The 26969-nt window shown below is 36.9% G+C and overlaps 1 protein-coding gene across 1 annotated transcript; it reads left to right on the top strand.

Annotated features, from left to right (window-relative positions):
* Positions 1–1221: 1221 nt before the first annotated feature.
* LOC139117102 (nuclear pore complex protein Nup153-like) lies at positions 1222–24371 on the top strand. The gene is made up of 3 exons (XM_070679943.1): positions 1222–1387; positions 11962–12283; positions 21197–24371. The coding sequence occupies exons 2-3, from the start codon at positions 11978–11980 to the stop codon at positions 22745–22747; spliced, it is 1857 nt and encodes a 618-aa protein (XP_070536044.1). The 5' UTR covers positions 1222–1387; positions 11962–11977; the 3' UTR covers positions 22748–24371.
* Positions 24372–26969: the final 2598 nt, after the last annotated feature.

Here is a 26969-nt window from a genome sequence, read left to right on the forward strand (position 1 = left end):
AACTTATTTCAACTTGAACAAAATGGCAAATAAAACAAATTTACATAACTGTGAATGTGTCGAGAGATCGAATAAAATTACAAATCAACTTGTCTGAAAAGAAAATAGTCTGTATAACCAGAAAGAAGAGAACGAAAAATATCAATAAAATCATATCCTTATATGGATCTATTCAGAGGGCCTCCTTCTCCTTCAAGTCTTTCAAGGCTTTAAAACTTAGGGATATAAATCATCACCTTTGTTCGTCATCTTAGAAGTGAAATTTATATGTATTCATATATGGAGAAAGATAGCATTTTAATTGCATGACATAGGATTGGAGGGAAACTTCAGAGTAGCTGAATTCCCAATATTCCTAGTGTTACACGTATGTACGGAGCTTGTACGGCGCTTATCTGACAAAACGTGCTTATCTGACAAAACTCTTTTAAGCAATACCCTGGGAAGTCACTTTAGCCAGCGCACTTCATGCGCGCAGTACATTTCGTCCTTCGTACGATGTTGAGCACAGAGTGTGTCAATTTAACGTTAATACGAATTCTTCCATACGAAGGATTTTGTTTCTGTAAACTACTCTCAAATTGTTGACATATAGTTTTTTTATTTTGGTTGTTCTTCCATCGGCCGGGCTCGCGATCGCTCACTGCTGTACGAAGCCCATGGAGATAACTCCGTGTTGCAACATGTAGGTGCTTTTCTTACATCCATTTGCATGTTTATTGAATATAATTTATGTACTTAAATGGCAAAATTAGCGATCGAGGAAGGTGATGAAAAACAAAAACAAAACTACTCTGCTTGCCATTGCCGCATTGTGATGTGGTGATTTGATACTCCCGCCACCGTGAGAGCGCACGACCTCATTTGACCTCGTGCCCTCTCCTCTTCCCTTAAGACAGCCTCTATGTGTTGATCGATGTATACACAGTGCAGTGATAATTGAGGTGCTCGGCGATTTTACGCAATCAATGAAATTTACTGTATTTTTAACTATTTTATGGCTATTTTGTGATGTTTGTGATTTTAGACTTCTGTAATTAAAATTTCATTCGTGTGTTTTAACAGACGAAGTATTGTGTGAGGGATTACTTTCCACGAATGAGTAAGGCTACAAGCAGTAATTAGTTATTTTGTCAGGTAAGCACGTTTTGTCAGATATGCGCCGTACACACGTATCTGAACCGTTTGTTAGCGTATAGCGCAGCCAGCGGTAGGAACGGGAATCAGATTTACTGCGCATGCCCACGGCATACAAATTTAAAGGTACTGGCCTGTACGGGCACTTCCGTGAAGACGAAACTGCACGCTCTCTCGGCCGAATTTGCCATCATTAATTGGAACTCTCGCTACTTCAGACTTCAGAAAGAGTATCAACAAAGTGCAAATGGTGAGTTAGAAGTAATGTACTGGAAAGTATGTTCAGTTACAGCTTATGTCATGTACGGGTCCCGGAAACAACCTTCCAAAGTGTACAAAATGTACTGGTCACACTGGTGACAAAATGGGGAATCCCCGAGTATGACTCTATAGCCTACACAATCGAAGTATTTAACGGTTTTTAATACCACAGAAACTCAAAAAAGGATATTTTCGAGTATCTATAGTGCCACTTACCGTAGAGCTAATTTTGCCACTCCATGATATTGCCAACGTACACATATGGTGACCACTGCCCTGCGTACCGTGCTGTGTGTCCTCGGCGTTATACGGCCTCCCACAACAGGCCTGCTGACTCCCATGTGGAAATCCGGTGGACGCGGTCCCGATTTGGACCGCGCACAAAAAACTACCCTTTCTAACTATTTTCGGCCGAAATCAATTCGATTCCGCTCTATGCCTACCCGAATAACTCAATCGCTCACAGACTGCAAACAAATGCTCTCGTGATGTCCCTAACCAAGCGATATACATTCAAGGATCCAGTGGCCGGCCATATCTTGTCGCAGATATGGCCGGCCACTGGAACCTTGAAACGATATCGCTTGGTCATGGAGGTAGTACTTCTATCACCTCCATGGCTTAGTAAACGGGTAGGCATAGAGCGGAATCGAGGGCTAGACACTACCCCGCTATAGAGGGACCGTGGGTGGACGTATCCACAGCTGCACACGACAGGTGCTTTGAATTGCCAATGTGGTATACGCAGAAAGAATTCATTACGTTCCTCCACACCACAGTCCGCACAGTCCCTCCACGACTGTGTCTAAAATGAACACTCCACGCGCCTGTGGATGTACCATAATCACGTAATACTGCTTCAACACACGGGTGCTTGCAGCATTGCTTGGATAGTCGATCGAAGGCATGGGATCGAACCTCGGTAGCTGTGTCTATCGAGGTCCTACCTTCGACCTCACACTTCGATCTCGGGCCTGCGATCAACTATCAAAGCAACGCTTCAAAGCACCTTTGATTCACCACACAGTCCCTTGTGGTTCGATACACGGTGAAGGCCGCTGTGTGTATAATGCATACCACCGTAGACCAGTGCACTTATAATTAAAGTGGTCCTTATTATGATTAGATATATTGTGCGTGACAAGTAATGTGAACAGGCTGTTGATAATTTGCCCTGCAACTGAAAATTTTTGCAACTTACCTTCCTGTACTCAAACTTCATTTTTACCCACTCCCCATATATATTTACCTTACCCCCCTCCCAATTGTGGATTTTTGAAGTTTCCCTGACCTGTTGTGAAAAAACTTGTCCATTACCCCTATCCTGGAAAAAATTCCCCTTAAAATTTATCATTCCCCTGCAGACATAAAGCTCCCCTGCCTTGTGATGAAAAAAAATTGTCGAGTTTTCCCCTGCCCAAGTTTTACAAGTATCAAACTTCCCCTCTCCTTGCTTTTTCCCCAATCCTGGTCCTCAGGCCAGTCAACCAATATCTGCCCTGCTGACAAAAAAAAAATAAAACTGTTCCCTACCAGCTACAATGCTCCTCCGCCCAAGCAAAATTGAAATTTCACCTGCCCTCAAAAAATTGCTCCAGGAATAGTTTTTTTTGATGATTAGCTCCGTGGACTGCACCTGAAGTTACTGAATGCATATATGGATCACTTAATTGACAAAGCTGTTTACATTGTGTCAGTGTGGTATATGTGTATGTTAAGAAAAGGTGGCCAGTTCCCACAGCCAGTTCTCTCTACATATCTGTGAAAACTTTGTTTTTATACATATATACTATATTGGACATACTGTGAACAGCTAAGTGTGATTCTTATGAGTTGGGTGACTTTCTGAGTACTGCAGAGCAGGAAGGAAAGCCTAACATGTTGGACTAATTGAGTGAATTTTCTATATTGCAGATGAAGCTCAACCCCTTATCAAATACCAAAGTTATTTTATCACTTATAGTCATACTTCATAATTACTAATGTATTTTACATCACTAAACGTCTTATCAGCCTGTGGTAATTGAGGGTTGTATCACATAAAGTTTTACTTAGCTGTTGGTAGATAACTGGTCAAATGTGACAGCAGCGACAGAACAAATGGTATGACAAAAACACAAAAACATGAACTTTGAACCAAAGCAAAGTCCTGGTGAACCTTCCTCACACTTTATGCGGCATGACAGTGGTGTCAGGCACTGTTCATAATTTAGTATCACATAGGATAAACCATGGAGGTAGAATGATGTCAATATCTGTTTGCTTATTGTGTCAGGTACGTGTTTAATTGTAGTTGGCTGGTGACTAGACTGCCTATGGACATATATTGTTTGGTCATTTGGTTTACGATATGGATAGAACGCGTACTTGCCATCATTCAGATTAAATGTCACATCCAAGAAGTTTATTATTTTCTGGTTGGTCTTGATACTGATCTTCAGACCAATGTCATGAATACCTTTTTTGATTTCTGTTTTGCTCACGTGCTTACACACGTGAGCATATGTCGCAGCGATGTCTGTCTGTCTGTCTGTGTGTCTGTGTGTCTGTCTGTCTGTCCGTCTGTGTGTCTGTCTGTCTGTTGGTCCGATATCTCAAAAACGGCTTATCAGATCAGAATCAAATCTGGTACATATATCCAGTTAGCAAATGGCAAGAACTAATTAGTTTTTTGTGGGTGTGGCTTGCATACTTAATGATTTTAGAAAAAAACGGATATACATTAAAAATGATTACACACAATTTGATGAGATTTGCTACAAATGTTGATCACACCAAGATATGTCAGCAGTGGGAACCATAAAGGGGTGACATGAAAGATAAATGCTAATTTGCATATTTAATGAACTTTCCTAACTAGGGATATATGTCTGATTTGACTCGATCAAAATTAACCAAACTTGGTATGTATATTAAAGATACTATGATTTAACATTATTGAAAGTCATTAAGTGTTTAAACTTCAGCCAATATCTAATTTGCATATTTCATGAACTTTGTTAATTAGGGATATATCTTTGAAATGACTGGACCAAAGTTGATGAAACTTGCTACATGTATGAAGCCACTATGATACAACATTTTTAAAGTCATTAAGCATTTTTACTTCAGCCAATTCCGAATTTGCATATTTAATGAACTTTCCCAATTAGGGATATATATCTGAATTAACTTGATTGTAGTTGTTGAAACTTGCTATATACATCAGAGACACTGTGATATAACATTATTAGAAGTCAAAAGACATTTTTACTTCAGCCAGAACCTAATTTGAATATTAAATGAATTTTCAGAATTTTCATAATTAGGGATATTTATCTGAATTGACTCGATCAAAATTGATGAAACTTGCTATGTACACTAAAGACACTGTTATGTAGATCATTTCCCCCACACTCATCATGACCTGAGTTCAATTAGTCTAGAACATTCTCAAGGTCACTGCCCTTGATGACCTCACAACCTTGAATTCAATTAGTCATGTTTGGAATGTTCTGAAAGTTGATTAGTTGTGTAAGGGAGATAATTTTAGAACAGTAATTAGCATGTCAATAAAGTTCTAGATTGTTCTTATATGCCTTTATAAAAGGGACGTGCACAGCTTCCAGTCAGACTTTTGGGATCGTGTCTCTTGTGTGTTACTATAAACTCCAGCAGTAGTCATTCTCAAGACTTTTCAAGACCTTCACTGTCAACGCTGGATTTATACTGTGGACTTTGTGCAGCTGCAAGCCTGCAAGGACTGTTCATTCATTCAACTGACTGTTACAACTCTGAGACTGGAGCTTTGCCGTCCCAGCTGAGATAAGTAGTCTGTACACTTTTAAAGCTTGTACTCTATCCCTGACTTAGCAATTAGTTTTATTTTTGTAATAAATTTTGTTTAAACGTTAACTGCTGAGTTCACCCTTTTGTTCGTTTTCTCTGCACGTAACAAATTGGGGGCTCGTCCGGGATACGAATATTTTGAGCCGTTTGACAACATTTTGACAGCCTTTTCAAAACTACTGTATACTGTGAACTCAGCGAAATTCAATCATGGCGGAATTCAAGCCAGACGAATTTATGGATGACCTTGATCAGGACACATTTAATTCCCTCAGAAAAGACAACCTCATAGCACTGGCAAATTTCCTTAAAGTAGATGTCAAAAGATCTATGCGCAAGCGAGAAATTCAGTTCAAGATTGCAAAACATTTAGTTAATTCTGGCCATTTTGAGGAGTCTGCCTTAAAAGATTATGAGCCTGAGTCTTCCTTCGAACTCAAAAAATTAGAATTAGAAATACAGGCAGATTTGGAGCTTAAGAAATTGGAATTAGAAAAGGAAAAATTGCAAATGGAAGAAAGGGAAAGGCAGGAAAAATTACAAATGAAAGACAAAGAATTACAAATGAAAGACAAAGAATTACAAATGGAAGAAAGACAGAGAGAAAAGGAGAGAGAATTGGAAGAACATCGACTACAGTTAGAAATGAGACGTTTAGAGCTTGGACAATCAGGAAAATTCTTCCCTTCAGACAAGTTTGACATCACTAAGCATTTCAGGTTAGTTCCCCTTTCCAAGAAAAGGATGTTGATAAATATTTCCTTCATTTGAGAAAATTGCTCAGAGTCTGAATTGGCCTAAGGAGTCCTGGTCTATGCTTTTGCAGAGTGCTTTGGTGGGTAAAGCCAGAGAAATTTACATTCAGTTGTCAGTAGAGCAGGCTTCAAATTATGATTCTGTGAAGGAATTAATTCTCAAGGGCTATGAGTTGGTGCCTGAAGCTTACCGTCAGAAATTTAGGGATTGTGAGAAGGTGAAGGATCAAACTTATGTTGAATTTGCTCGAACAAAAGAACAACTGTTTGATCGCTGGTGTTCTTCTGAAAAGGTCAGTCAGAATTATGACAAATTACGACAGCTTGTTTGATTGAAGAATTTAAGAGGTGCATTCGGAGTGACATCAAGACGTTTATCAATGAACAAAAGGCAGATACATTGGAGGTTGCTGCACGTTTGGCCGATGATTATTCATTGACCCACAAATCTTCATTTCTCAGCAAACCATCCCAGTCCTTTTCATACAGAAACAATGCAGGTAAATTTAACTCGTCCTTTTCATCCAATTTTTCAAAGGAGAGTAGAAAATCAAATGACAACAGTTCACAGAGTTCAAGTAACACTCCCACATCATCAGATCCCAAGTCTCAATCTCCTTCTGACAAACAGTTTGGTACACTTTCTTGTAATTATTGTAAGAAAGACGGCCATTTAATGTCAGAGTGTTTCAAATTGAAAGAAAACGTGAAGGTCAAAGTGGTCAAAGTGGATCTAAGCCACCGGCTTTATTTCTTCATCAACTCAATTAGAGTCTAACAATGTGTGCAACACATTTTCTGAGGTTAAACCCCTCTCATCCCCAATTAATGAGGTCAAGGTCAATTCTTCTCAAGATAGCATTATGGGTATTTTCGAGCCATTTATTCATAATGGTTTTATATCACTTTCTAGTGATTTCTCTTCCGCTACCCCTGTCAAAATTTTAAGAGATACCGGGGCTTCCCAGTCTCTTTTGTTGGCAGATACCCTGCCGTTTTCTGAAAAGTCATTTTCAGGTTCTAAAGTTCTTATTAAGGGGGTAGATTGTAATGACTACATTCCTGTTCCTCTCCATAATGTCTATTTGTCTTCGGACTTTGTTTCTGGACCTGTGGCTTTAGGTATTAGGCCTTTTTTGCCTTTTGAAGGGATTCACCTTCTTCTTGGAAACGACCTTGCTGGGGACAAGGTCATTACTAATCCACTTGTGACTGATAATCCTAGTTTAGATCAGGATCCAGAGCCAATTGAACAAGAGATACCCGATTTATTTCCTTCATGTGCTATTACTCGAGCCATGTCAAAGAAAACTTCCGAGAATCAAAATACTCTCAAAAATAATGTCACAGATGTTGACTTAAAGGACACCTTTCTCAGTCAGGTGTTTGACACGGATCATTCCGTTATCCCTCGTGGATTTGAAACTTCCAGTAAAACTTCTGCTGACCAAAGTCAGACATTTTCTAGATCAAATCTCATTGCAGAACAACACAAAGACCCAGATATTTTGTCTTTGTTTGACAGGGTAGATGATGAAGGTAAAACTTCAGATAGCTCTGTTTCCTATTATACAAAATCTGGTATTCTCATGCGTAAATGGAGACCTCCAGATGTTTTGGTTGATGACGATTGGGCTATAAAACATCAAATTGTGGTTCCAAAGCCCTACCATGCTGAAATATTGCGCCTGGCCCATGAAACCCCCTGGGCTGGTCACTTAGGAGTCAGGAAAACTTATCATAAAATTCTCAGTCACTTTTATTGGCCTAATCTCAGGCAGGATGTAGCACATTTCTGTAAAACTTGTCACACATGTCAAATGGTAGGAAAGCCAAATCAGACCATTCCAAAGGCCCCTTTACAGCCAATTCCTGCATTTCAAGAACCATTTAGTAGGATACTAATAGACTGTGTTGGGCCCCTACCAAAAACAAGATCAGGAAATGAGTACATGTTGACAATTATGTGTACATCAACTCGGTTCCCCAGAAGCCATACCACTGAGAATATAAAGACAAAGACTATAGTGAAAGCTTTAGTCAAATTTTTCACTTTATTTGGCCTCCCTAAATGTGTCCAGTCCGATCAAGGCTCCAACTTTATGTCTGGAATTTTTCAACAAGTAATGGATCAGCTAGGCATTAAACAGTATAGGTCATCCGCCTATCACCAGAAAGTCAGGGTGCTCTTGAGCGATTTCATCAAACTTTGAAAAACATGATTAGGACCTACTGTTTTGACACAGAGAAGCAGTGGGATGAAGGAATTTATTTTTTGCTCTTTGCTGTTAGAGAGTCAATTCAGGAGTCTCTTGGTTTTAGCCCATTTGAGCTTGTATTGGACATACAGTCCGTGGCCCACTTAAGCTCGTTAAAGAGAAATTCCTATCAGACGATGATGATTGTCTGAATATTTTGCAATATGTGTCAGATTTTCGTACGAAACTCTCTAAAGCATGTGAATTAGCCAGAGAAAATCTTGAGTCATCTCAGCAGTCAATGAAAACCAAATATGATAAAGCACCTCAAACGGAAGTTTGAACCAGGTCAAAAGTTCTTGTTCTACTTCCAATTCCTGGCAAACCACTCCATGCTCGTTACTTTGGGCCATATCTAATCGATAAGAAATTGAGTGATTTAAATTACATCATAAAAACACCTGACAGGCGAAAACAAAAGCAGCTATGTCACATAAATATGCTTAAGCCATATTTGGATAGGGATAATCCTACTATAACTCAGCCTGTCAGTACCGTCAGTTCTGGCCATTATGAAGATAGTGATACTGAAACTGACTTGAGTGAAAATACTCTAAACTCAAAGCTGGGCTCGGTCAAGCTTCAGAACTCAGAAATCCTGGAGAAGCTGGAGTCTACAAAGTTGGCACACCTCCAGCCAGAACAACAACAACAGGTGAAAGAACTGCTCCATGAATATAAACACCTGTTTCAAGATGTTCCAACGAGGACAAACGTCATCTATCACGACGTTGATGTTGGGACAGTAAGCCTGTAAAACAACATCCATACAGACTGAATCCAACAAAAGCGAAATATCTCCAGGAAGAAGTCAAATACCTGCTGGACAATGACTTTATTGAACCCAGTAAAAGTAACTGGAGTTCGCCGTGCATACTTGTTCCCAAATCAGATCACAGTTATCGTATGTGCACGGACTTTAGGAAGGTCAACACTTTAACAAAGACAGACACTTTCCCAATCCCGAGGATTGATGACTGCATCGACCGAGTGGGAAAAGCCAAGTATGTGACGAAATTTGACCTACTGAAGGGATTTGGCAAGTCCCTCTGACAGATCGTGCTCGTGAAATATCCGCCTTTGTTACGCCAGACGGATTGTTCCAGTACAAGGTGATGCCATTTGGAATGAAGAACTCTCCGGCAACGTTCCAACGGATGATCAACGACGTCATATCCGGGCTAGACGGGTGTGCAGCTTACGTTGACGACGTCTTCTGTATAGTGACACCTGGGAGGAACACATCAAGCTCATGCGGAAGTTCTTTGAGAGACTGAGTAAAGCAATGTTGACTGTCACCTTGCCAAATCTGAGTTTGTATGGGCAAGGGTAACTTACCTCGGACATACTGTAGGACAGGGTGAGGTAAAACCTGTTGATGCCAAAATCAGTGCCATTTCAAGTTTTCCCATACCAAACTGCAAACGACAACTGATGCGCTTTCTCGGTCTGTATGGCTGGTTACTACAGAAAATTCTGTCCAAATTTCTCCACAATTACTGAGCCTTTGACTAACTTACTTAAAAAGAAAGTAAAGTTTGTTTGGTCAGAGCAATGCCAACAGGCATTTGATACACTTAAAGCCATACTGCCAAGTGCTCCAGTGTTGTCTGCACCAGATTTCACTTTGCCATTCAAATTAGCTGTGGATGCTAGTGATACGGCTGCTGGTGCTGTTTTATTGCAAGAGGATAGTCATGGTATAGATCATCCTGTTTGCTATTTTTCACGCAAATTTAACAAATCCCAGAGAAACTACTCTACAATTGAAAAAGAGTGTTTATCTTTGATATTAGCTTTACAGCATTTTGAAGTTTATGTTACTTCTTCAAATCAGCCAATGGTGGTTTATATTGATAACAACCCTCTTGTTTTTCTGCAGAAATTTAAAGGCAAAAATCAGAGATTGCTAAGATGGAGTTTAATGTTACAGGAGTTTAATCTTGATATTAGACATATCAAAGGCAGAGACAATTTAATTGCAGACTGTCTCTCTCGTATTTAGAGCTTATTGTTGTTCACACTTTTAAGATTACATTTGTAAAAGAAAGATTTTTCTTTGAAAAACTTTCTTTTTTGAAGAGGGGGTGTGTTATGTAGATCATTTCCCCCACACTCATCATGACCTGAGCTCAATTAGTCTAGAACATTCTCAAGGTCACTGCCCTTAATGACCTTACAACCTTGAATTCAATTAGTCATGTTTGGAATGTTCTGGAAAGTTGATTAGTTGTGTAAGGGAGATAATTTTAGAACAGTAATTAGCATGTCAATAAAGTTCTAGATTGTTCTTATATGCCTTTATAAAAGGGACGTGCACAGCTTCCAGTCAGACTTTTGGGATCGTGTCTCTTGTGTGTTACTATAACTCCAGCAGTAGTCATTCTCAAGACTTTTCAAGACCTTCACTGTCAACGCTGGATTTATACTGTGGACTTTGTGCAGCTGCAAGCCTGCAAGGACTGTTCATTCATTCAACTGACTGTTACAACTCTGAGACTGGAGCTTTGCCGTCCCAGCTGAGATAAGTAGTCTGTACACTTTTAAGCTTGTACTCTATCCCTGACTTAGCAATTAGTTTTATTTTTGTAATAAATTTTGTTTAAACGTTAACTGCTGAGTTCACCCTTTTGTTCGTTTTCTCTGCACGTAACAACACTATAATACAATATTACTGAAAGTTATTAAGCATTTTCTCTTCAGCCAATTCCTAATTTGCATATTTAATGAGCTTCCTAATTAGAGATATACAGTATATCTGAATTGACTTGACCAAAGTTGACAAAATTTGCTACACATATTGCAGATACCATGATACAACATTATTGACAATCATTTAGCATTTTTACTTTAGCCAATTCCTAATTTACATATTTAATGAACTTTGCTTATCAGGAATATATACTGGGATTTACTTGATCAAAGTTGGCAAAACATGCTATGTACATTGATGATTATACCAGGCACTAGGTTAAAACAATATCGAAAGTTATTTCACATTTCATGTCAGCTAATTTATGATTTGCATATCTAATGAGCTTTCACAGCTTGGCATATATGGCTTGAAGGACTTGGCCAACGGTAATTACACTTGCTATATAAAGTGGTGATACAATAAGAGCAGTCAAATAACTTTAATATTTTTATTTCAGCTAATTACATATTTGTATACTTCATGACCTTTTAGAATTAATCGGCGTTGATTATTGTTCATTATGTTGATCATAATAATTTCAATTAAGTTGCAAACATGTGGCAAAGATTCAAATTCTGCCATGCTGGCTGTGGCATTTTTAAGTACACCAGGCCTGTCATCCTGATATAAGCCGATTTGATCTTTATCATACTTCTTTGCAAGTGTGCTAAGGATATGCAGCCCACTAATTTGAATATTTCAGCACCGTCAAAGCTCCTCATTGCGACATCGAAAAAATCCTTATTCGCTCTTTTAATCCAGGGTGTTATATCGTCAAAGAGAAGGGTATTTCTTGAGTGCATTATGATATCAACCACTTCATTGGAAATCGAAGTGTATTCCCTTGCAAAAATCAAGCGATTTGCGTAAGAGATCTTCTGAGGGTACAGAGTCAACAGGAGTCAACGGAGTCAACAGAAACTTGTTTACAACTTCAGTAACTATTTTCTGTACATTCATTCCTTACATCTTGAGAAATAAGTATCAGAGTGACACTGAAAGTTTTATGTTTATTTTATCATTTCAGAATTTCAGATATAGCTATGGAGACACAACATAATGTGAATGCATCAGAGGAAAGACGGGCTTTGCATCGGTCATATTCTGAGGATTTGTTCTTGTGGAAAAACAAAAAGAGCAAAGATGAATTTTTGAAAAGAGTTTTGTCATTTCTTGAACATGTCTTTCACCAAGATAAGTTTACTATCTTGATCCTCATGGATCATCTCAGTGATAATAGTCATGATGGTACAAATTTTGCTAAAATTGCTGATGCATTTCAGCACTTAGAAAAGTATGTGTATAATCTTTTAACAGCCAGATGGAGGACAAAGTACGAAGTTATAAAGGTAAGCTCAGTGTTTTGTTTTTTTTCTTTCAATCCATTGTCCTCATTCATTTGATGATTTTAAGTGAAAGAAGTATCAACCTTAGGCTGGGTTCACAAAAAATGGTTAGGGGGGCTGGAGGAATTCAGGGGGATTCAAAAATTTTTGGGGTAGTAGAGGAGGGGACTTGAAAATTTTGCTCTGCCTGCAGTGGGGGGGTGGGGGTGGGGGTGACGCGAAAATTTTTTTGGTTCCCTTTTACGTTTTACATTTTCCAGTTCCAAGTTTTTGAATTCAATGAAAAATGAATATCATTTTTAGCTACTATAGACTATAGTCTATAGAAGCTATTGGGATGGGTATCCGTCCGGCATCCGTCGTCAGTCTGTATGTATGTATGTATGTATGTATGTATGTATGTCCGTTTGTGAGGCATCCGTCCACTCAAATATCTTGAGAACCGCAGTACTTACTGATTTGATATTTGTTGTGTAGATGAAAAATATGATTTTGAGAAACTATTTTTTTTAATTTTTTGATATTGTTGAAAATAGGCAAATTAATGCCAAAAAAGGTGTTTTTGGTAAAAATCTTCTTCTTCATAACCGCTGGTCAGACAGCTTTGTTATTTGGTATACAGGTCCCTAGGGATAACCCAACTTAGATTTGTTCAAATTGTGATGAAATATGCAAATGTGTATTTTTAAGGAATTTTTTTGTCATTTTTGGTCAAGTTTGACTTACATTGTATGTAATTCTTGTACTGTATAAACCCTATCAATTCACCCAGAAAAAATAATAATATGATTTTAAAGAATTGAATTAATTAGGAAATCATCAAAGCCAAAATAATTTTAGTGTGGAATTATCAGAAAGTTCAACTTTTTTGACAGTTCATAGTGAATTGAGGATTAAAACATGTAAAGGCAACTTTCCTGAATCCCAACTTTGATATATTCTGAACCACCATTTATGTTATCTAAAAGAAATTGTTCATAATAGTTTGTCATGATAGGGTGGTCAAATAAATAGAGATAGAGAAAGTTCTAATTACCATTTATGGTTGACTTGGTAAGGATAAAATAGGATTACTTTTTGAGGAAAAAAATAGAGTGGTCAATTAAGAGAGTGGTCAAAGTGATACAGGGCTCGACATAAGCGCTAGCCCACTAGCCCGAGGCTAGTAAATTTTCAAGAGGACTAGTAAAAATGTCTTCGGAGGTAGTCCTGCGGACTAGTGCAATTTTCAAGTTCCGTAGTTGTCCAGGAAAGTTATCGCTACAAAACTAATGGGACGCCAGGCCACTCATTCGATAAGAATGAACCAAGCCTCGATCATTTTATATAAAAATACACTAAATTTTACCCAAACAAATTGGACAGTGAAACAGTGAAGCAAACTTTATTGATCACCAACTTAAAATGAAACAGTTTACCTGCTACGGAGAACCAAATTGTACTGTACATGCCAGTAACATGGCCCCGGGAAACATGGCTCAACGCTGAGCATCAAACGGAATTGTCTGCACGTCGTGTGTTTTGGTTTGCTTGAAGCTCATCACTTCGCCTAAAAACATGAGCAACCCCACAATTTCGTTCAAACTCTGTATCCTTGCCTTTCAAAGAAGATTTTTCTCAAGATTTCTTCAGGGGCATTCCCAAACAACACCTCCGATAGTTCGTAGCCAGCTTGACCCTGCTTTAGAATGCCTCCACATGCTGACCTCCATATATAGTCAAGACCCCCTAGCTTGATTGAAGCTGATCTTAAAAAGAGCAACTAGCTTGCCAAAACAGTGCTATGGCAAGTTGCTACTGCTTGTACAGGTGAGGGAATTCCTCACAGATAATAACTTGGTGCTAGCAACTTATTGTTTTGCCATTTTAGTGGAAAAGGGTAATTATTGGGGCTATAATAGTGAAGTGAACCTTAAAACAGAAGTGAAAAACAACATATGAAATGGGTGTATCAGACTGTTGTATCCAATCACTTCTGGGAGTCATCGGTTATTTTTGTGCTGATCACATTTTGTTACCAGTAACTGGCAAAAACTTATAAAAGACACAAGCACATGAAATGGTAAAATGCAACATTTTTACTATTAAAAACTAAATTTTTAACAAACCATTATTACAAATGAGAGGTCCTCCCCACAAGCTGGTCAATTTTAAAATGTGATATATGTCAAAAATATGAAGGCACTCCACAGGAACATTTGTGAATGGCTGTACGAATTTCAGTTCTGGAGAAACAAATCTGTCCCCACCATGAACAAACATGTTCTTTGCAAATTAATGGTGCACTACCTGAGCTATGAAGAATTTTCCAACAAATTCATTCCTACGTCTGATTTTATTCTTGATGGCAATAGGCTATTTTCATGACCTCTCCTCCTACACAGGACATTTCATTCAGGTTATTTTTGTGGTTTATATATGATTCAAAGTTAAACATTTTGCAGTAAGCAAATGTGCTAGTCTTGCATGAAAGTTAGTTATTGGGTTTAAAAACCTTTGCGACAAAAATATGAGAATGGTCATATACCGTACACCTCTTTACAACATGAGAGCAACATTTGGCTTTGCTTGAGCAGGACTAGTAGAATTCATTTAGGACTACTAAAAATGAACTGCTACTAGTCCTTCGGGCTAGTGGATGAGTTGACCTTGCGTCGAGCCCTGTCAGTAAAACAGATAGGGTTTTATGGTAAAGCTGGGCGGTAAGATTCCTCATGTGCTATTTATAGCAATTATGCAATCTGTGTAAACAGTGCAATGAAAGTGTAACATGATTCCTTATAATGCTTTTGATGACCTTGAACTTCTTAAGTTTGAAACATTTGTCTCTTCAGTGTGCTTTCTCTGAGTAGTACAGTCTAAACTTATTCAACAGAACTTACTTACAATGTTAATTTGAAAGTTAAAATAATATGTGCTTGGTTAATAGGATGAAAATACTGATATTACCAAAAGATAACCAGCTCAAGATTCTTTATAACCTGACAGATATGCTGTTTTTTATGACGTAAATCTTGATTTAAGCAAGTCTTGTTTACTTTGATTAGAATGTAATTAACTCTCGTTTATTTGCTATTATACACTAATATAGTCTGATGAAATATGCAAATCTGTATTTTTACGAATTTTTTTCCATTTTTGGTCAGGCAATCCTGAAATGAGCTATCAAAGATATCCACCTTCTTCATCAATACATGTGTCACAAAAGGTTATTCTCTACATAACACAGCAGAGCTCTGTCAACTGTTGAGTCGCTTGTTTTTTCAAACCGCTGGTCAGAAGCTTCAATATTTGGTTTAAATGTCCCTAGGATGACCTTAGTGAGATAATTTCATACAGTCAGGAAATACTTAATTTTGTATCCATGTCTATAGTAGCTTCAGGGACTTTGGCCCTATGTTTATGTCATCCAACTGTTGTAATGTTTGTAATAGTTTAACAAAGTCTGGAACCATTTTGTCACATTTCATGACTTTTATCTTGAAAAAATCTAAACATGTATGATTTGTCATAAAAAAAACCCAGACTTGAGCCTGGTAACAGGGCAGAAGCTGCAACTGTTGATGATTTTTGCCATATTTCTGTTTAATATATCAACTACAGTTTCTTGCTGTTTCCCTACAGCATCCTCAAACACACAATATTCAGTTTGCCGACAAAGCCTGTATATGCAATTATGTATTAGGTGATAATTTAATTAGTCCAGACTGACAGTCAGTTGTCAGTGATACAAATAAATGCGTGGTACACGTACACAGGCTGTGTTAGGAAGCTGAATACTGGACAATTCAACATGCTTTAGGGATTAGAACAAGAACACAGTTGTATAAACTGAACAAAAATATTGTCAAAGTTATCAAAGTTAATACAGCTTCTCCCTACGGCCAGTGTCACTATCAGGTATTGCCCTGCTACTGCAGTGTCACTATCACAGCGTACCTGAGCAGTGATGGAGATAGCTCTGACTCTGATGTACAAGGTACAGTTGAAGAAGAGTTTGGGTCAAATGACGCTCATGACAGTGAAACATACTTGTTTATAGTTTTTGACATGTCCTCACCTTGAAAAACTCACGAAACAAAATTCAAATTGGTGGAAAAGATAAATAAATTATTTATTTTGCAAACTATTAACCTATTCATCCCAATTTTCTGTAAACCAATCCTTGGTTGCCTTTCATACCAATGACGTTAGGACAAACCATAGTTGTAAACGTTTTTAAATGTGACTTATTTTGATTGTTTTCACAAAAAAATTAAAAATGCAGCGAAAAGTTTCTTATTTCCTTCTTGGGTTGATAGTATACTGCATCTGATAGAGATATTTACAAATTACATCACTGTTTTTTCATTATAAATATGAAAAATTAAATATTTGTCTGCAAATTCAGATTGCATTTCTGGAAATTACTCATTGAAGAAAGGCAAATATACACCTTAATAGGTAACTTCTAATGTTACAATGAACACTAAAGGACATATTAACAGGTCAAGACTACAAGCCGCAACAACAGCCAAGCATGCTGACAAAATGCTGACAAAATTGCTGCATTTCAAGCAGCAGGTTCTGATGTCATACGCATGTAGCTATATTTATTGAAAAACCTGTAACCTGGAACAGCACGGTTGTCATACAGAGTTAGAAGTTTATAAGCTTGCAGTCCGTTTCACTCCTTTTGCACTTTTCCCACTCATTGTTAGACCAATGAGAAGGACAATCTTTCATAACTCCTGTGGTACGTGCATGTCAAGTTAAGCGGTTACTGAATCACTCGCAGTAAGGGAAATCTAGCTGCTTTTAAGTATTCAGTTCTCCATGAAAGCCTGTAAGATTTCAAATTAACAACATGACATCAAAAACTAACTGGTCCAATAATCACATCCACCCAAAGATCTCATTAGCCTACTTCCTGAATATCCTTTTTGCTCTAGTTTAGATGCTAATGAGTTTAATCGGAAATCATTGTATGAATCACAGACCCAACAGTATCCCAGAAGCTGAGAAACAAAGACATCATGAATAATGACAACAGCATTTGTTTTTGTAACTTTTTTATCGAAACAAGCTCAAAAAGCTAGGTTTTGTGGATGTAGTCTCCCCATGTTGCTTGGTCGGAGGCACCTTGCATAACGGGCATTTGCTGCCATCTTGTTCCTTTTTATATCTCCTCTGCCCCTTTAACTTCAATCAAGATATAATTTACGTAAATGCTATGTTGAATAACCACCAGTATATTTTATCTTCTCTGAGGTGTTAGTGGCTAAAGTTATCTGATCAAATCAATACATTATGAATATTTGCTATTTTTAGTTCAATTTCATGTCATGCCATTTATGAATCAGCCTTAGACAGAGATTTTCATTTGACTCAGTCAGAAAAATTTGTGAACTCGTACAAGGTAAGGACAAATAAAACCAGATATGAACTGAAAATGCTCACATGTTTTATTATATATTGCAGTTGTGAGTAAAGTTAAACTTTTGCCACTTGTTTGCAACTTCATTGAAAATGTTATGATTAACATCATGAAAAATATTCACCATAGATTAATTGTAAAGGTCATCAAGAATACAAATGTGTAATTAGCTGAAATAAATATACTTAATTTCTTTGACTGCTCTCATTGTATATAGCAAGTGTAATTGCCTTTGGTCAAGTTCTTCAAGCTATATATGTCAAACTGTGAAAGCTCATTAGATATGCAAATTAATTTAGCTGACATAGAAATGCTAAAGGACTTTCAATATTGTTTTAATCTGGTATCATCAATGAACATAGCATTTTTTGCCAACTTTGGTCAAGTAAATCCCGCTATATATCCCTAAATAGGAAAGTTCATTAAATATGCAAATGAGGAATATGCTAAAAATGAAATGCTGAAGTACTTTGAATAATGTTTTATCAAAGTATCTTCAGTGTATATAGCAAGTTTTGTAAAGTTTGGTCGAGTCAATCAAGAAATATATCTTTATTTAAGAAACTTCATTAAATATGCAAATTAGGAATTGTCCAAAGTATAAATGCTAAATGAGTTTGAACATTGTTGTATCATAGTATCTTCAATATAAGTAGCAAGTTTCATCAACTTTGGTAGAGTCAATTGAGATATATATCCCTAATTAGAAAAGTTCATTAAATATGCAAATTAGGAATTGCCTGAAGTTAAAAATGCTTAATAACTTTCAATAATATTGTTTCATAGTATCTTCAATATACATACCAAGTTTTGTCAATTTTGATCAAGTCAATTCAGATATATATCCCTAATTAGGAAAGTTCATTAAATATGCAAAATAGTAATTGGTTGAATTAAAATGCTTAATGACTTTCAGTAATGTTATATCATAGTATCTTCAATATAGATACCAAGTTTCGTCAATTTTGATCAAGTCTATTCAGATATACATTCCCAATTAGGAAAGTTCATTAAAAATGCAAATTAGGGATTTGCTGAAGTAAAAATGCTTTAAATGACTTTCAGTATATAATGTTATATCATAGTATCTTTGATGTACATAGCAAGTTTTGTCAAGTTTGGTCAAGGCAATCAAGATATTTAACCCAAATTAGGAAAGTTTATTAAATATGCAAATAAGGAATTAGTTGCAGTATAAATCCAAAATAACTTTCAATAATTTGTATCATGGTTCTTCCAAGTAAATAGCAAGTTTCGTCAAGTTTGGTCGAGTCAATCAAGGTACATAAGCCTAATTAGGAAAGTTCATTGAATATGCAAATTAGGATTTAGTGGCAGTAAAAATCCAAAATAACTTCAATAATGTTATATCATAGTATCTTTGATGTACATAGCAAGTTTTGTCAAGTTTGGTCAAGGCAATCAAGATATGTAACCCAAATTAGGAAAGTTTATTAAATATGCAAATAAGGAATTAGTTGCAGTAAAAATCCAAAATAACTTTCAATAATTTGTATCATGGTTGTTCTTCCATTTAAATAGCAAGTTTCGTCAAGCTTGGTCAAGGCAATCAAGATATATAACCCCAAATAGGAAAGTTCATTAAATATGCAAATTGGTAATTGGTTGAAAGAGTGTCTTTTGACTTTCAATAATGTTGTATCAGAGTATCTTCCATGTATATAGCAGGTGTGGTTAAGTTAGGTCAAGTCAATCAAGATATATAACCCTAATTAAGAAAGTTCATAAAATATGCAAATTAGGTATTGCCTGAAGTAAAGAATGTCTTTTGACTTTCAATAATGTTATATCATCGTACTTTCAATGTACATAGCAAGTTTTGTCAACTTTGGTCAAGTCAATTCAGATAAATATCCATGATGAGGAAAGTTCATTAGATATGCAAATGAGGAATTATCTTTAATGTCAACCCTTAATACCTTTCACAACTGATAAATCTTGATGTGATCAACATTTGTATCAAATCTCATCAAATTGTGTGCAGTTGTTCTCAATGTATATCTGTTTTTACTAAAATAATTAATTATGCAAATGAGCAAAATTTGCAAGCCACACCCACCAAAAACTAATGAGTTCTTGCCATTTACTAATTGAATCAGTTTTGATTCTGATCTGATAAGCCGTTTTGGAGATATCGGACCAACAAACAGACAGATAGACAGACAGACAGATAGACAGTGAGATATTGCTGTGGCATAAGCTCACGTATGTGAACATGTGAGCTAAAAATATGTCTCTTGTAACATGCCTCTGAAAATTAGGATAAGTTAAAGAAGGTTGGAAGGAACTTTAGCTCATGTGTTCACCACGTGGGCTAATGTCGCCGCGTTGTCTGTCTGTCTGTCTGTTGGTCTGTTGGTCGATATCTGCATACCGGGATTTTCTTGATCAAAGTTGGTGAAACATGCTATGTACATTGATGATACCAGGTTAAACAATATTGAAAGTCATTTTGCATTTCCATGTCAGCTAATTTATAATTTGCATATCAGATGATGAACATTGTTCATGATGTTGATCATGAACACTTTCAATGATGTTGCAAAAGTTTAAATGTACACAAAACTGCAATATATAATGAAACACGTGAGCATTTTCAATTCATATCTGGTTTCGTTTTGTTGGCTGAGACCCATAAAATATGGTACGTAGAGAATTTGCTCGAATGTTTTTGACAACGCAAAAAACATGTTTAGGATCAGTAGGTTTTTAGGTTGGTCTGGTTACTGGAAATACACATATTTTTTTATTTGGCCCAAACTTCATTCCATCACGTCCAAGTTAAGTATAGATAGGGATGAATTTTGAAAATCAACAAGTCTATCTACTTTACATAGCCTTTGCCATGGTAAGGCAGTTTAAGACTTTTATTCACCTAATATGTAAGATATACATTTTGTTACAAATATATAAATTTTACGGCAGTAGAGTTATCTCAGGTTTAAATTTGCTTTTTTCATTTGAAATTACATTTTTTACCTAACAAGTTTGTTTGTGTCAGAATTTCTTGTATGCATTCAGCAGCATTTCTCTAACCTGTGAATATTCTAAGAAGTGTCATGAGGATTTGATACTTGTGTCGTTTTATTATGCAATTACTGAAAAGCTACTGAAATGAAATGTTTTGAATCCATGATGGTCTAAATTATGTTTAAAATTCTTTTGTGGATAAGAAATTGTGTTGCTTTATTGTCGGCAAATTTCAAGGGCATTTTTCAGCACTCCGATATTTTTGTCTGTCTGAATAATTCTTTGTTACTTGACTCCTGTCTGCAACTTCTGACATTCTTACATCTCAAGTAGTCAAAATTCTGGTTTTACATTTCATATACATGTACCTCAGCTAGATCTGTGCTCACTATTTGGTGAAAACCATAGTTTTTCACACATACTTTTATCTTATTTTGTCATTTTGTGACTTCTGACACTGTCACTATTTCATCAGTTCCATCAATAATTTACAATCTTTCATTTTACAGGAGCAAACTGGTTTCTACAAGTGTAAGATAGAACCCCACATCAAGAATGTGGGTGTGATTTGGCAACGGATGGGCTATAACAAAAGAGGTACAAACTGGATTCTGGACAGACACAGGTTAATAACTGATGACTTGGTAGTCTTAGCGGTGGATTTGTTAACTGCTTCTGAAGAGTGTAAAATTATGAAAGAGTTGTGTGATAAGGTAAAGGTGTACCAGTTCGGTAATCCAGCGCAGCTGGCGTTGGAGGCACGGATCAGCTGTAGAGGTACAGTTGATGATTGTTTTACGTGGTTAGCAGGATTGCACATGCATCATCCTCCATTTGGAGACAGTAATTTACGTGCAGATGCTGTGGAGAAAAGCAATGTGATGATATATTCAGAGAATGATGATGATGAGCATGATTTATACAGCCCAGGTCCCACTGCTGGAAAGAGTGCACTAACACAGGATGAGCATATTGAAGCGAGTATGATGGTATTGTTCCCACACCATACGACAGACAAAAATGAGAGATCGGGCAGATTGCATCCGTCGGCGGCACCTCGGCCCCCAGACAGGAAGGATTCATCGTTCAAGTATCTAACTGATTCTCAGCATCATTCTTGGCAGTCAGGTACTCGAGATTACACCATCAATAACCCAGTGTTGCCTGAGTTAAGACAAGTCAGTCGGCTACCATCTGGTGCTTCCTCTGGCTACACTAGTCTGCATGTCTCACCTACTGCCCCACCATCTAGGGTTAGAGATAGCTTTACAGATGTAGTGAGACCTAGTAAGAAATCACCTACTGAAGGGGTTTACACGCCATATGAAAATTTGCAGGCCATACCTGCTAAGTCTGATAGGATTAAAGGGAAAGCAACTCAGAGCAATTTGTCAAATCCATCAAATAAAGAAAGCCTGACTGGGTCATCAGGTATTGCCTCGCTCAGTAAAGCGGAATATTCTGCCAATAAATCTAAAAATTTGAAACATGATAGCAAGATTTCTGACAACTCGCAACAGTCTGGGAAAACACGTAAAAGTGAGGTGAAGATAGCTTCAGGTTCATCAGCCTCAAGTACTGGAGTTGGCGGTACTAGCAGCAGAGCAAGACCATTGTCAACTCTGTCCAGCATAAACCAATGGACATGCATAAAGTGTGCCCACTACAACATGAAAACAGATGCAACATGTAGAAACTGCTCAACGCCACGGCTAACCTTGCATGAAGACAGCGGCATGTCCAGTCACACTTCAAAGGATGCTCGGGACGAAGGAAAATCACAGAAACAATCTGAGAGAGTGAACCCCAACAAAGAGCTTGTCAAATCTGGTTCAGAGAGGAAGCTTGGCACCTGGGAATGCCCGCACTGCACTGTTGTCAATGACACTGTTTCAAATGTCTGTGAGACTTGTGGCAAGAGTAAAGATTTCGATAGTGCAGAAGGCTCAAAAGAGACAAAAAGCACCAGAGAATGTCCACGTTGTACGTTTATCAATATAAAGTATGCTCACCGTTGTAAATCCTGTGACATGCTACTAACCAGTGAAACAAGCGTTTGAAATTATTTTTTCTTCATTGGTATTGTTCAAAGAATGGCCACTTTATGTTGCATATAGGCCATGTTATGTTTTATAGAATTTTGATGCAGAGACATTTCCATCACTATGTGCTCTAGGATTAGATAGATGAACATCCTCATGTGTGAATTTCAGTCAATGATTCCCGTAAATCAGCAAATGTGTGTGAAAGATTGGATTCCATAGTGTGAACAAACTACTTACCATGATAATATACTCAAGATGCAAATAATTCATCCTGAAAATCAGCTCTGAGATTGCATTTTTACAGTGCTGGTCATTTGAGTTTGGAGTTTCACTGTTTAGCACACACAGATTTCTTGACTGTGAATTACAAGTTGTTCTACTCTAACAAAAGTCATAACATCAAAGGATGTGTTGATTGCTGCATGTCCTCTGATCGTACAAAGTAAATACACTGTAGCAGAACTTTTACTGCCCGAACAAGTGATTTTTCCCCAATTCAAAACTTCACAGTCCCGGTCAACCCATGCATATGTACAATGAGTATCACTAGATGTTAATGTTGAGTTCATGAGAAGCCATCAAGACTAATGAGCCGCAAGTCACATCTTACGAATTTGAAGAACGTCTTGAGCTATACGTTTCTTGGTTCAATACACATGAAATTTTGGTCATTTCCATAAAGACTAGCTCCAATTTTGCATTTATTTTCGATATTCCCAATAAAGAATGACTTATCAGTACAAGTAACGCCCCTTGTTGTTAAAATGGTCGAACCTTTCGGTGTAGTTGACCATCTAGGTAGCACATGTACTCTGTGAGCTGCCTCCATTGCTAGCTGCGCATGATGCTGTGTGTTCCCAGCGTTGTATGACCTCCCTGAGGTGGGAAGCCGTATAACACTGGGAACAAACAGTATCGTACGCAGGGTTACCTCCATGGGCTGACCATGGATTTTGAGCCAATCATGTGTATCGATCAGAAAAAATACTGTAACCGTCACTTTTTCGAGAGGTAAAAGCTGTGCTACAGTGTTTTTATTTTGAAACATTCAGCATAATAAGAGAACGTGTTCACATCCTTTTATGTTGCATGTCAGAGTAAAACAATTGTACAGAAATCCGTGTGTGCCAAACAATGAAACTGCAAACTCAAATGACAAGCGCTCTAAATCATTTTGACTTATCATCAATACCATTTAATGGGAAATATATTGCTTTACTTTGAAGATATTAGAATTACAAAGTGTTTGTCTTTTTGTCATCGTTTTACATTCATATGGTACTGTGTAGAATTGAGTTTTTTCCCAGCAATTTGGGTATGAATCAGATCTTATCAAATAGATTTATTTGATTAGGTACAGAAACAATATTACCAGTGCTCATTATTTAGTAAAAGAGCTTGCTACAGGCCAAGAAAAAATATAACCCATCTCATCCGTGGAATATGTAAAATTTAGCAGTTGTAGCAACTGTTTGTCAATCCATCGACACTTGGATACAAGGATCTAAAGTCCAAGTCATACAAAAGTGTGAAGGTCGTGTATTATGTCCATGATATAATGCTTATAAGTTAGAACTAATGTTCATATGTGATTTATACATTATCAAGTATAAATTATTTGGTATTTACCGCAGTAGAAGCATCGTAGTACAAAAAGTGAGTTATTGTCTCTGTAGGTATGTTTCTGATTTTCAAAGGGAGTTTGCCAATCAATAGGAAACTCTCTCAAGGTAAACTGTATAATAGAATTAAAGGGATAAAGATACTCTTTTTTGACCTTTTCACAAATTTTGTTAGATATGAAAAGTAGTTTGTCCTGCTTGATTTCTTGAAATACGCTTAAATACTGGTTAACTGGGCGCTACCTCAACTCTGCTTGCAGCCAGCCAAGATTAAACTTTCATTGAAACAATTTACGGTCTGTATCAAAAGATCAAGTTCAAAATTTCAAATGTACAACTCTGGACGTGCATGGTTGAACATACACTGTAAAATAAAAAATTGGACTATATGCAGGTTTTTTGTGGTGAGGCGGTGCTTTTCATACAGATAAGGGTAGAAGCTTTCTGTTACATTGCTTCAACTTTTATTTGTCATAGGAAAGCAAGTTGGAATAGGAAAAATCCATTTTGTCTATAGTTCACAAATGAAATCATCTGTCTGCATTCAACAAAGGGGTAATTCTTGACACTTTTTCAGTTATGCACTGTCGTCATTCTGTACACTGTTTTCTTTATTTCGCCAAAGAAGGTCAGAAAAGAGCGACTTTGTTCCTTTTACTAATTGTCTGAAAGATTAGTGCCTCTTAGTCAAGTATAGGTAAAGTAAATAGTGGCACACTACAGCTGTCAGAAATAAAAATAATCTTAGAATGCCTTTTCCCCCAAGTTTTTCCCTCAAAGCTACAGTCTAGCCGCCCTTTTGTGCCAATAACATATTAATGTACCTTTGTAACAATTAGTAAAACGTTTAATTAGGTGATAGAATTTGATATATACTTGAAATACATATGAAGAAGAATAATATCAGCACGTGAGATCTGCATGCAATATCTGTGTCGCTTGGACGTAAATATTCCACCTTTCAGAATCATTGAAATATAATGCAGCATTTCGACAATGAGATACATAGATTTATTGTATACTTTATTTGGAAATGCGCTGCTCACCATGAACATATTCTAAAATTACTTCGAAAACCATAATATTGTTTTGTCCAAACAGTATCGGGAATACTTAGTTTCCCATCAACACTTTAATATTCTGTATGTGTTGTAATATTTCAACATGAGTGCCATTTATCCACATAGATATGTGAAAACACTCTACAAGTGAGACCAATAATGACAGAATAGTGTGTGTGAGGGAGAGGTTTATTTTAACAGAATGATAGCCGTTATAAAATTCACAAAATAGAGCATTTGCATCGGAGTAAAATTACCTTGTTTGCTGTAAAATATCACTTGCATCATCTCGCAAATAGTTAGATACAAACAACTCAAATATGTTTTATAGCCGATCAGGGTTGATTTAGACATGTAGGGCACTAGAAATATAGAACAGGAAAGAACATTGGCCAAACGAGTGTTTGTTAGACTTTCCCAGACTCTAACATATAGCCACTGGAAAATCGATAACCGAAAGTGATCAACATGTCGTCGTTTGTATGGAAACTATAATTGGTGCCCATACCTTCTAGATTATGTTCGATTTATTTTGTTCATGAAAAGGAATCTCTGTTCACAGCAAAGAAAAGCGGAAGTAAGATATCACCCTCTCGAACACTGGTGAAGATATAAGACATCTAAAGTATAACAACAGTCCCCCTGGACTGTAACAAACCCTATCTTACCAACCCTCGATAGTAAACTCACAATTGCTGTCTTGCGTATAATATTTCAAATGTAAACCCTCTTTAGCATGCAGAGGGGTCAGGAAAAAGGTATAAACATATATATATATACTCAAGTGCAAATCAACCATTTTCTTTAATGATTTCAATTTTGTGATCTATTTAATGACCTGATTAAATCAGTTTTCAAATTTACTCGTTACAGTAGCTTTCTTTTCTGTTAATCTTTACAAGATAAAAGTTTGTTTTGTGATGCTTTCAATAAAGTTGCATTGATATCGATATCATAGCAAACTAGATCATCTGGTCGACTGATTATATTCTGAAAATCGTACCCTTGGACAGTTACTGTAATAAACTCTTCAATTCTGTTCTGTGTATTTTGACGGCTTGGAATATGATCGATCACCATGACATCTCAAGCCAACACCTCTTGTGAAGCTAATTGTGGTTTTCCTTGAATATACATGACATCATCGAATACAATTTGTCACCTATGTAAGTAAAGTGGTCAATTGTTGAGCAATGAAAAATCAGCAGTTACTGTATCAGTCTCATTGGTTGACATTGATTATGAAATATTCTGTTAATTAGAACCACAACAGGACCATTCGGGTTTGAGGAGCGCAGACGTCACAGAACATATTGTCTCTTGTAGACCAGATGTGAACTGCTTCGGCTCCAGATTTTGACAACACTAAATCTCTCGTATACAAATGTTGTCACCATTTTAAATATCTGAATGAAACCATCACAAGCATCTGAGAAAATGAATTTGACTACATGTGACTATTTGACAAATGCGTCAGCAGCAGGAATCGATGTTTAAAAAAAGAAAAAAAAGAGAGAAAATGAGTGCTCCCCTAAATATGTGTGCAAATTAAAA

The sequence above is a fragment of the Ptychodera flava genome, chromosome 18 (assembly GCF_041260155.1).
Source record: "Ptychodera flava strain L36383 chromosome 18, AS_Pfla_20210202, whole genome shotgun sequence".
NCBI lineage: Eukaryota > Metazoa > Hemichordata > Enteropneusta > Ptychoderidae > Ptychodera > Ptychodera flava.